Raw genomic sequence first — 12888 nt, forward strand, 5'->3', positions numbered from 1 at the left:
ATTATATATATATACACATTTTTTACAAAGTTTCAAAAGTTTATCTTTGATTAAAAAGATCTAAAACTCAAAAAAAAAAAAAAAAAAAAAAAAAAAACTGGTCTCACTTAAAAATCTTTTCATAAGAATCAACCGAAAAGTAAAGAGTCCTAGAGTTCAAACCATCACAGTCCAAAAATATGCTTTAGAGATATTGGACTCCTGCATAAAGGAAATAAAGAAGGATCTTCACCCATTAACACAAGTCTAGACTAGAGGGTAAATATCAACGAAAAATGACTAAAATGTCACAATTCTACAAACAAAACACAGAACTGCAGTGTGGATAAATGGTAAAGACACTCACATCTCTTTACTGAGGCTGCTGATCGTCTGACTGCCAGAACTCACATTCTCTTGATACTCCGAGTTCTGCTTTATTAGAGCATCCAGCTACAAAAAGTACAGAGAAAACCCATTTAGTAATACTTTGGCCATCTTCTGATCATCTAAAAATATACACAACATAAAACAAGGACAACCTGAAGAAGGCACTAATAACTTATGAATAATTTTGGACACATCTTGATTCTTTACATAACATTGTCAGAGAACACAGAAATAATATTGGCTCCTCCCACAGTTATGAAAAAAGAATGGAAATCGCGCATATTGGGGCAAGACATTCTGCAGGTTTAACATCAGAATTATTTTTGTTAACACATTTACATGAATTATTCAGTAACACTGTGCTATTTGGGCTGTAAACATGTCTAAAAATCATTGACTTTATAGATGGATGAACTTCTGGTTATGCATTACTGACAATTTACCCATGTAAACAGTCTGTTGCTAGTATCCTTACTAGTAGGGTTGCTAGCTTTACATGGTTGAATGCATAATACTGCACATTTAAGATTGGTAACTATTTTAATCACAACAGTCTCATGTAAACATGTATTTTGGTTATTATATAAACAGCCATAATACCTCATTTCTCAGAGAGTCTAATTCTTTGTCCTTTTCTGTGATGAAGGCAGTCTGTGTTTGGAGAGATTGCTGAAGTGCTGCTTTCTCCTTTTCAGATTCACTTCTTGAAGTGCTTTCCCTGTACAGAAGAGAGGTTCTATAATGTGTGCATTCAATAAAAAAAAAAAAAAAAAAGTTGCACAAAAGGTTCTTTATATTCACAAATTTTGGAACCTTTATTTTTAAGAGTGTATGGACAACTTTCATGGTGCTTTTTAAATTGTATTTAGAGTTTGAAAGTTCCTGTTCCCCGTATTATTTCATTGTATGAAAAAGAGCAGCTTGTCTGCTAAACATCCCCTTCTGTATTGTACACAAAAAAAAACAAAAAAGTTTGGCACGAGGGTGAGTAGATTATGACAATCCCTTTACAGCATTTCAGGGTGTAGGACTGACTGGGATAAAATGTCTTTTGGCATGTCTATAAAGTGCTAATAACTTGGGTATTACAGTATTTTAAAGTGCCTTCATTACGATATTACCTTTCATGTAGTGTGTAATATAACTGTTTGTGAATGTAAAAGGTCTGCAAAGTTTCACAGATCAAAGTGTAGATAATTGGAGTTAATGTCTCCCAAAAGAAACAACCGATTCTGAACTGCCTGAAACGTGTCGTCAGTAATTCCAGCATTACTTCCTGCTCGAACCTACATGCGTTTGTAACACATCTGCACAATGCCAGCCTACGGTCTTCATTGGCTTGTCTACTTTGACCCTCAAACACTGTAGTTGTAGCTGAGACTGGAAGAGTTTGATTTGTGTTGTTGACATGCTGAGAAGAAGCTGTTTTCTGCACTTCCAAAAGATGAGGAATCGATACGGTAAAACCACTGCAATCATTACTGTTCATGTCACTGTGTGTACAAGTCCTGAGGAAGATACAGAGCTGAAATTCAGATATGCTAATGATGGTTTGGTTTCCAGTAAGCGGTAGACCAATCATAACAGACTGGGCCATCCGACCAATCAGAGGAGAGGAAACAGAAAAGGTGGGGTTTAGAGAAACGGAGCTTTCTCAGACACTGTGAGAGAAGAGCTTATACATAAACTTGGTTTTCTTGACAACTAGGAAAAGTTCCTTACCTCATTTTCATCTCCTTCAACTGATCGTTGAGACTGTCACACTCCTTTTTGAGCTGCATTAAGATGACAGTGAAGACATATACTTCTCACAAAATAGTACATTTAGCACAATAATCATATTGGCTAGAATATGAGTAAAATTCTAAAATTGAAGTTATTGTTAGGTTAGGCATAAAAATACTTAGCCAACAAACAACAAAGTTTACAATAAAATGTACATAAACTGAACAACTTTTTTTGTCACTTAAATATGATTGACAAGCAAAAAAAAAACTGGAGAGAAAAAATGTATATTAAGTATTTCCTAGTGTAATATAAAAGAGTAAAATATTACATGTCATTTGGTTAACATACATTTAGTAGAATGTTACTGTCTTTGTGGCTGCTGGCAAGGTCCATGGTTAGCTTGTCCTTCTCATTTCTCAGAGCATCCACCGCCTGGCTTTTTTCAGCAGCTGCTTGCTTTAACTCCTCACTGAAACACAACCAGCATGTTAACGCAACAGAGACACACACTTATGGCCTATTATTATAATTAATATCACACAGAAATTACTCAAACTACACATTTTCAACTGATAAAGAACTGCAGTGTGGATAAATGGTGAAGACACTCACATCTCTTTACTGAGGCTGCTGATCTTCTGACTGCCAGAACTCACATTCTCTTGATAGTCCGAGTTCTGCTTTGTTAGAGCATCCAGCTACAAAAAGTACAGAGAAAACAATGAGCAACTTAAAACAAGCACTAGTAAATATCAATGATTTAAGCAGTGGCGTGTAACGCAGTCACTCCTACTAGCCACTTTGGTGGGTTGAATTTTATACAATATATACATTTTTCAATTGTAGTCTTTTAAAAAGGCATCTGAAATATCTAAAAACGCTTCCAGTACTCATTTTGCACAGAATAGATTCACGATACCTTTTTCATGATTCATGATTTCATGATATCTCTCCGACAGCGAGTGACATACAAACCCGCCTCTCTTCACTCACTCGTTTCATTTTGCTCCGGATGAATGTTGTTGCCGTTACAGGGCTTTAATTTCAGCGTGGGATTGCGCATCCTTTTAGTCATTCTCGCAGATTTTATGCTCACACCCAAAGTACGCGCACATAAAGTGCCTCTCAATATTAAACTAAGTTATTTTTCACTGCTTATTGTGCTTAACCCTCTGGGGACTAAGCCCTTTTTGGTCCGTTTTCTCTATTTTTACATTTGGGCTTATAAACCATATGTAATGGAGATGGAACACTATGTGTTTGGTATCTATGGATTCAGAAGACCCTAAGCTAACATAAGCATGCATGTAATGTGTTTATAAAGGAAGTATGAGTGAAAACGGAAATTAGATTGTCATTTATTTCTGAAAATCACACATCACACAACAATAGTGAACAGTTTTTGAACAAAAAATATATTTGTCAAAGCCTTTGCTTGACAGACATGTGTAATTGTTAAATAAAATGTTTAAAGAACAATGAAAAATTTAACTTTATTTATGATATCTCTCCGACAGCAAGTGACACACAAACCAGCCTCTCTTCACTCACTCGTTTCATTTGCTCTGGATGAATATTGTTGCCGTTACAGGGCTTTATATTTCATTTTATGCTCACACCCAAAGTACGCGCACATAAAGCCGCCTCTCAATATTAAATTAAGTTATTTTTCACTGCTTATTGTGCTTAAGCAATCAAAAGCACACAAAATAGTCAAAATGCCAGTCTTGGTGGGTATACACGTAAACACGGTCAGTTTTATTGAAAGTGAACATAAACATTTGAGAAAGAAGACACATGTGTAACAGTAAAGGCTCTGTGCATCAGGTCTTAAAGTGACAGCAGCCTAATATCCCTGCTGTCAAATTATGAGATAGCATTACAAATATCTATATGGCAGTTTTTCCCCATGGTATCGATGCTAGTAACTTTGGAAAACAACTAGCCACAGTGGCCTGTGAGCAAAATAGTCAAGCCCTGGTCACAATCCTCTTACCAATGACTAGAAAACTCACAGAAGTGACAGGATTTCCCCTTAATATAACAAAGGTGCTGAATGTAATAACTTTTGGAATAAGTCTTCCTGTCCTCGGCATGCACTCACCTTGCCCTGCATTTCTTGCATTAGGTTTTTGAGCTGTGTCACCAGAGCCTCAGTCTCAGACTTGTCTTTCTGAAGTTGAAGGTTGTCCTGGGTTAACTGCTCCAACGAGGCCTGTGCAGTCCGTTCTGCTTTCTCTGAGGCCTAAGGAAAAATTAGCAGTGGGGACAAAGTTACAGTAGCAACTTTATTTTAAATTAACCAAAATGTTTTAATCAATGTTAACCCAGGACTGCATAATTAGAAACGTTTTTTTGAAAGCAGTGTGAGTGAAATGACTGACGCTTAAACATATTATATTTTTATGTAGCAAAGCATCATGAGACTAGATACAGAATAGATTATTTTTAATGTAGAAATCATTCAATAGAATTTTTTAGTTATAGTTATAAATGTAGAAGTGTTGTTCAAGACCTATACTTACAACCCAGTGCATCAATAAAGAAGCCCCATGCTCTTTCACAAATAAAGTGTGATGGTCTCACCGCAGCTTTTTCTTTGCAGGTAATCAACTCTTCAATCTGTTTCCTCAGCTCTAGGCTTTCATCCTGAGACACACGGAGCTCCTGTTGAACTTTTTCAAACTCGCCGTGTAATTTCCGCATTTCTTTTGAATGGTTTTCCACAGCATCTGCAAGAGCTTTCTCTCCCAATGCATCCATGTCTTTGGCTTTAGCCTGATTGTCTTCAGCACTCTTCTCCTGAGGAGTCACGGAAGAAAAAAGCCAGTTTTCAAGTTATATTAGAGACTCAGTGCCCAAGAACAGTGAGAAAGGGGACGAAAAGTAATGATGTTTATAATGTTGAAAGTGTTATATCATTACACTTGGGGCACATTTACACGACAACGATGTACTAAAAATAGAAAAGTTTTTCCGTTGCATTTTTTTGCATATATTAAAAACGCTGTATTATGCTGCCAGGCCAGTAGTTGGCGATGTCACTTTAAAAAAAAAAAAAAAATACCGCGGCTATAGACTGAACATGTAATACGCATGTGCATGGCGTCACCATTTTCACAAATTCATGTTTTTGTACAATAACGGTATCGGTTTCAAAAAACTGCACTTTGAAACCTGTTTTCAGGAACCTAAAATGCCGTTGTCATGTAAATAAACGGCCAAAACGCATAAAAAGGTTAACGTTTTTGAAAAATCTGTCGTGTTAATGGCCCCTTAAACACTGGAAGAAAACGATGCCTTTATTCCAATAGGTAACAATACAGGTGAGATTGAAAGTTGAAAGGTTCTCACCAAAAGCTTAATCTTGTCCTGTAGGTTAGAAAGTTCTGCTTCGTGTCTCTGCGTGAGGATTTTGGCTTCTTTCTCAGCCTGGACTTGTGCTTGAGAACGACTCTCCTCAGCCTGAGCTGCCTTCTCCCGCTCCTCTGCAAGCTGCTTCTGAAGCTCCTCTAGTGTCCTGAAATCAGATATGATTTGTAAATTAGGTACGATTTCCTCAAATAAGGTTTGATGTGTGATTGTGCATTTTTAGTCCTCCAAAATATGATCAAATGTGGTGTAAATGTTAGGCCCCACAAACCAAATCAAGCTAATAATATAAACTGAGGTTAAAGTGCCCCTATTATGCGAATAATTTTGTTTTGTTTTCTCAAAGAGTCAGTTCGTTCAAAGATTCAGTCTCTCTAAACCCCTCCTTTCCGTTAGCCTACTCAGCTCTGATTGGTCAGGTGGCCCAATTTTTTTTTTTAGTTTGACGTACATTCTAGATGAGATATTAGTTGGAGTTAAACTGATGTGGTATCATTGTAAACATTAATTTTAACCACTGACTCTTCACATCCTCATCTTTTTGAAGTGCATGGGTTTGCTTTCGCAGTGCACAAAACAGCGTCTTCTCGACATGTCGTCAACATGAACCAAACTTTCAGTCTCAGCTGCAACTACAGTTTTAGAGGGTCAAAGTAGACGTTGTTTGCAGGCAGCCAATGAAGACCGTAGGCTGGCATTATGTAAATGTGTTACAAACCTACGTAAGTAAGACTGGAATTACTGACGACAAGTTTCAGGCAGTTCAGAATCGGTTCTTTCTTTTGGGAGACATTAACTATTACACACTACATGAAAGGTAATATCCGAAAAAGCATAATAGGGGTACTTTAAAACTTTTTTGGTTTTCTATCTAAGCAGTTTCATCAAATACATTAAAGCACACCTCTCTTTCCGGTTGATTTCCTCATTCAGCTTTGTTATTACAGCAGAACTGTCTCCCGATGACTTTGACATGTCCATAATGTCATTTTCAAGTTTAGTCTTGTCTTTGGTCAGCTGCAGACACCTTTCTTCGTTTGCTTTCAAATTTCTCTGTACACCTTAAGATGAAACAAGACAGCAATCATACATAAATGCATACCGTAAATAACAGAAATAAAAACATGACATTTTAATTAGCTCCTCCTTTGATTCATTTATTGATTGATGAACTTGGTACTGACCAGCAAATTGATTCTTCACATCCTGTAATTCAGCAGAAAGAGATGTGCATTGTTCATCTTTATTCCTGAGCTCCTCGCGTAACTCTGAGATAGACAGTAATCATCAAACCGAGTTTAAAGTCCATTGTGCTTTATAAAGTCTTCCATATCTTAAGGTCTAACTTTGAACAATAGAGTAATCTGTGCATAGACATACATACCTTGATTAGTCTGAGAAGATTTGGCTTGGTCATTAGATGTTTTTTCAAAATTCTGTTTCTAGAAAATAAGAATGTGAATTGATTTGAGGACTATGGCTGAAACATTCATTCTTTGTTATTTTGATGTGTGGTGTATCAGAGGGCCACCATAGTTGGACACTCACACCCACACTCCTATATATGCTAAACATAGACTACAAATCCCTGCCACTCAACCAGACTATAACCAGCTGTTTCATTATGTATTAAAGGGATAGTTCACTTTGAAATACATTTTTGGTATGTTTTAGCTTACCTCAAGGGCATCCAAGATGTAGGTGTCTTTGTTTCCGCAGAAGTTTCAATTTTGATATTTTTAGGTCAAACCGTTCTTGTCTGTCAGTCATATAATGCAGGTCTACGGTCACCACCTCAAAGAGCATGCACAGAGAAGTCCAAATTAAACATGATTTAATGACTCGTAAATGTAAGTACACATTGATGGCCTAAGACACGAAACGAGCGGTTTGTGTGAGAAAACGAACAGTATTTATATTGTTTTTACCTCTTGTAAACACAGCCACGTCCAAGTGATCTGAGGACGCGGGCGCTTCGGTCTGCGCGTTACAAGAGGTAAAAACCAATTTAAATACTGTTCGTTTTCTCACACAAACCGCTCGTTTCGTGTCTTAGGCCATCAATGTGTACTTACATTTACGAGTCATTAAATCATGTTTAATTTGGACTTCTCTGTGCATGCTCTTTGAGGTGGTGACCATAGACCTGCATTATATGACTGACAGACAAGAACGGTTTGACCTAAAAATATCAAAATTGAAACTTCTGCGGAAACAAAGACACCTACATCTTGGATGCCCTTGAGGTAAGCTAAAACATACCAAAAATTAATTTCAAAGTGAACTATCCCTTTAAGTTTACATGCTCAAAAATGAAAATTCTGTCATCATTTGCTCACCCTAATGTTGTTCCAAATCTGTATGACTTCTTTTCTTCTGAAGATCATAAAAGACGACATTCTGAAATGTCCAATGTTGTTTGGACCCCACTGACTTTCATTGTGAATGATGAAAGAATATTCATTTTTGGGTGAACTGTACCTTTAAGTACTTTTATTTTCAGTTATTTTGCTGAAATATTTTTCTCATGAGATACTTTTAACTTGTACTTTCACTAGTCAATTTCCATAGAGTTACTTACCAGCACACTAACTTCTTGCTCCAAAGTGCTCTTTTCCTGCAACAGGCCATTCAACTCTTGCTGTTTAACCTCTAGTTCTGAGTTCAACCCAATGACCTAAAATAAGGTGTACCACCATAATGAAGGAAAATGATAGGGGACAAAACATGAGTATTGTCACACAAAAACTCACAAAGAGTGGAACTTAAAAGTAACTATTATGGAAAATAAAATCTCAGAACACTGGTAATGTTAACATGAATGTATTATGCACTAGGGCTGCACAGTTTTGGGATTTTTTTTCTGATAACAATCGTGTTACGAACCAAACCACTCAGAGAAGCTGCAAACCCCGGAGTATAATGAGCTGCTCACGTGTAAATGAACAAAGTGCTGCGCTTCACTCTGAAACATGCAGCACGTATATTTTTCAGTTTTATTTAGTTTTTTTTGTTTAATCATGCAGCCCTATTATGCACAATGCACACATGAGATGATCAAACAATAAAAATGAATGAATGTATCCCACATTGCCCATATTTTACAGTACTGATGTCCATTCTGACTCAATGCACCTTGAATGTGTGCAAACTGAAATAAAAATGTAAGAACTATGGCGGATGGAAATATTTCTGTCCGTTTCTCCTATATAGCTATTGTATGGCTTTAGAAGACTTGAAATACATCATACGAGTCACAAGGAACTTCTTTTATCACTGAGCTTGACAGCCCTAGTTTCCATGCGAAGATATATGTCAAACGATAGAGAATTTGCTCGATTATTTATTTGTTGTTATTCTTTATCGCAAAGTTGTTCACACATTAACACGATAAAGAGATGATGAATGAAAAATTAATGAATGACAAAATGGAGGGCAGGATGTGCTTGATACTAGCTAACCAGAATCATTTCTAGAAAACCAGCAAATCGTTTGGTTGTAAATTGATTTAAATTGTGGGCACGTACCAAAAAAATCATTCCTAAATAAAATCCCAAACAAAAAAAGTTAATTTTCACGACCACTGAGAGGTTCATGAATCCGCTGGCCAATTTTAGATTCCTTGTTATACATGTTCTACATGCATACTGTGTATATAGTCCTGTAGTTGTGGGATAAATGGACGTGAAGGCCTACCTTTTCTTCCTGAGATCTGGCTTTACTTTTTGCCTCTTCTATATTGGTCAATAACCTTTGCATCTCTTGGTTTCCTTGACTGTGCTGTGACTGTAGAGTCTGAAGGGCTGTGTTTTGCTCCAAAGCTTCTTGCGCCTTTTCATGAAACTGCTGACTTAACTTAACTCCGGTGTCCTCCAGCTCTTTCACCTTGATCTCAGCATTGTGAAGCTTTCCCAAGACATCCTCCATTTCCACCAGGTGCTGCTCCTCCGCCTTCTCCAGATTGGTGCGTAGCGTTTCTACCAGTCGTTCGTTCTCTTCAGTGACTCTCAGGAGTTGTGTCTTGTGTTCTTTGGCTTCACTCGTGCTCCCCATGGCTTCAGAAGCATGCTTGTTAGTGAGCTCCTCAAGCTCAAGTTCATGTGCCGATTTCAACTGTCCCAGAGCATTACGTAGCTCGGTTTCACCCGCCTCATGGGAGGCTTTGAGCTCCTCCAAGACTTGCTGGTGTGAGGCCTCTGCTGAAACTAGTTTAGCACGCCACTGCACAATGATTTTTGAGTGCTCTTCCTCAGATTTTGCCAGCTGACCTAAAAGCTTCTCGTTGTCCTTCGACAAGTGACCTGAGGCTGACTGGAGCTGTGACAAGGACTCGCCATGTGCTTTCTCTCGAGACTCAAGCATCTCACGCAAGGATGACAGCTCTGCTTGGTGACTGTCGCTCTGAGCGGCCAGCTGTGTACGAAGGGAACAGAGCTCCTCCTGGAGTGATGCCACGATAGAGTCAGGAAACCCATCCTGCCCTGGTACAGCTTCCAGTGGCTTACGAAGAGCAGCAACCTCCTTATCCCTCAACGCAAGATCCCGCTCCAACTCCAAGATACGAGACTTCTCAGAGACTGTGGCCACCTAAAAGGAAAAATAGTTTTTTTTTATTTAACTATACATGCTGTATGGATAATTGAGAACTTATTTGACGGTATGAATATGATCATCTTTTCAGGTTTAAAAGATGTGGATAATTAGAGGTTTTCATAGAAATTAAGTTCACCTAAAGGCCATGACACACCAAACCGACATCAAAGAACGATAAAAGCAAACTGTGTTGATGCATTGCGTCACCATTTCTGTGCCAAAAAGTTGCACTTGAACACACCGCAAAGACTGCAGCCAACGGCCAACTAGCACGTGCTTTCTGTGCTGGTGGCAAAAGTCGGTATTCGTCATTCAAAAAAAGAAAACCGAAACTAGGACTGCAGATATACAAACGTTTGCTTACCATTTTGAACATGAATCATGTTGATCACTTTCTTCCTTCCAAACGGCAATGTCGTTATGAACATTTTCCAGTATTAGAATGCTCAGATAAGATGACCATGTAAAATTAGAAGAGCCTTCTGTGTGTGCGCCCTCTTGACTTCATTGTTTGCTTGAATCACTTTTTTTAATGCACGACGCACGTTCGATAACTGAAGAGCCAATCAGAGTGATATCTTTCACCGACTGCCAGACGCTGACTCAACATGCTCAATTGGCCAAAAAGCTTCCAAACAGGTCTGACCACTGCCGACAGTGCAACAAAACGGCGCAAAAGCTAAGCTGACAAACACTTAACAACGGCCCAACTTTGGCCTACCATCAGGATTGGTGTGTCACGGCCTTAAGCTGTAGTACTAAGTAAAAATCATTGAAACAAGAAATCTGGGATTGAATGGGATGGGATAAAGTCTTTACAAAAATGGGACCAACTACCAACCCAAAAATGAATCATCTAACAGGGTTCCCACACTTAAATTGATTTTCAGGAGCTTGTCAGTTGACACTTGATGGTTGCAGGGTCACGGTTTTTTGTTTTGTTTTTAGACATTGTTGGGTAGATTTCTATTTGTATGCCAGTTTTTATTTCTAAATAAAAACCTTTAACCTACGGATCTACACAACCACTCCCTAATAGCAATATGAAACATTTTAGAGTAGAGAAAATAAATACAACAATGTATATTCCCTATACAACTTTCTAAGGTTGTTCTCATTTCCATGGGACAATTTTAAAATCCCCGGATTTTTTTTTCTGGTTTTCAATAACTGTGGGAACCCTGATTTAAAAACAAATGTGTGTTCTCCTACACGTGTATGTATATTAAGACGGCACAATGAAATTGCAGCAATGAGAGATTTAGTCTGTGTTAGTAATCATTCATCAAATTAGTTATTAATTGGAATATTTGATAAACATGCAGTTAAGATCCCTGCAACACCCTGACATGAAGAAAAAAACTTCTTAGATGGGGCTCTCAAAAAATATTTAGGCCTAAATTTAAGATTTATTTATTTGAATTGCATATATCAATTTTATTAAATTAAATGATAAAAATTTCCATCCATTTGGATTACAGTTTTAACAGTTTATTATTTATACTTATTGTGATAAATGTATGTCAGTCATACATGAGCAAGAAACAGGTGAGATTTCTGCACTCAAAATTAGATGCAAATATTTAATAAACTATGGCCAGATTTTTTTATGTAAATACTTTTTATACAATTTATTCAGATTGATTAGAATCAGCATAAATATGTTCATTGCGAAAATAAAATGTATTCAGTTAAAAAGTTTGAACGTGGTTAAAATATGGCTAGCTGTGGAACAAGCAATATAAAATGAACGCGATTGAAATTTGATTTATTGACGATAAATATATAAACCTGGTTATTGTGTATTAAAACACATTCAGATTAATTACGTTTTGTTTATGTATAACTGACATATATGAATCAACATTAAGAGTATTATTTAATAGATGTTTCCATCTATGCGTGTAGAGATGGATAGATGGAAATTTTATATGCAATTTAAATCCAGACATCTTAAATTTAGGCCTAAATATTTTTTTGGAGTGAGCACTGTAGCTCCTGTGACATATCTTCAGTGATCCTTGACCCGTAGCCCAGGTGAAGCTCCATTACCCTAGAGTCTTCTAACTCCCTCTGAAGTTTGTCAGCTTTGGTCTTTTCAAAGAGAAGACTCTGTTCAAGCTCCTTAAGGAGGGCATGCTCCAGCTGCGTCTGCGTCTGTTAGTACAGAAAGGGGAGAGGAAGAAACACAACCAGTGCCACCATCACATGCCAGCCTGATGCAGAAAGACGAGGGGTGAGGAGGAAAGTTGTGGAAATGTAACGCAGAAAAAGGATGGTGTTGTGATGAATGCAAGTCAGATCAATGCCACAGCTGAGGAAAGTGTGAGGAAACTTTGCAGCAGAGCTCTGGTCAATGCTTAAGGGCATGCTGATGATGGCCAAATTAATAAAAACACCAGAAACTGAGCGCCATGCAGTATTATGGTGACTGAGGGTTAGGAACCGTAACAAAAATGGTACTTTGACCACAACAAAAAGCAGAGGAACAATGGGGGGAGGAAAATCTGATCACTTAGTTATTCCAGTAATAACTAAGCACTAAATCAAATGAAACTTAATTGTACTCAGAAGAAGAAGAAAAAAACACAACGAGACCTTCACGTAGGTTAGTGAGTGACTTATGGCATCTTACAGAATAATTAATAATTTCTTTCCATAAAAAAATCAAAAGACTATTAAAAAACAAAAAAATAACACCATGTACATTGTCTGGGCTTGATAATGGACTTCAAAAAAGTTGGTAATTCAGCTTTCTACTTCATTTTTAATAGAAACAACTGACCTTTGTTCATTTAGAACAGTGAAACAATTTTACATATACTG

At 37.4% G+C, this 12888-nt stretch overlaps 1 protein-coding gene across 6 annotated transcripts in view; it reads right to left on the reverse strand.

The window, feature by feature from the left end:
- Nucleotides 1-12888, reverse strand: part of clip1a (CAP-GLY domain containing linker protein 1a) — a 61968-nt gene that overhangs the window by 11735 nt on the left and 37345 nt on the right. For 2 of the 6 annotated variants that reach the window (XM_056247358.1, XM_056247355.1), the window contains exons 9-22: nt 12115-12219; nt 9166-10056; nt 8051-8146; nt 6854-6911; nt 6654-6737; nt 6374-6530; nt 5452-5617; nt 4684-4899; nt 4202-4342; nt 2710-2795; nt 2446-2566; nt 2092-2144; nt 970-1087; nt 347-432 (exon numbers count right to left, since the gene is read on the reverse strand). In XM_056247358.1, the coding sequence (XP_056103333.1) occupies nt 347-432; nt 970-1087; nt 2092-2144; nt 2446-2566; nt 2710-2795; nt 4202-4342; nt 4684-4899; nt 5452-5617; nt 6374-6530; nt 6654-6737; nt 6854-6911; nt 8051-8146; nt 9166-10056; nt 12115-12219 (2378 nt within the window). The remainder of the gene's footprint in view (nt 1-346; nt 433-969; nt 1088-2091; nt 2145-2445; nt 2567-2709; nt 2796-4201; nt 4343-4683; nt 4900-5451; nt 5618-6373; nt 6531-6653; nt 6738-6853; nt 6912-8050; nt 8147-9165; nt 10057-12114; nt 12220-12888) is intronic. The other 4 variants (XM_056247357.1, XM_056247356.1, XM_056247360.1 and 1 more) reach the window with 4 other exon arrangements.

This window comes from Rhinichthys klamathensis, unplaced genomic scaffold, assembly GCF_029890125.1.
Source record: "Rhinichthys klamathensis goyatoka isolate OS25496 unplaced genomic scaffold, OSU_Roscu_1.1 h1tg000046l_1, whole genome shotgun sequence".
NCBI classification, from domain to species: Eukaryota; Metazoa; Chordata; class Actinopteri; order Cypriniformes; family Leuciscidae; genus Rhinichthys; species Rhinichthys klamathensis.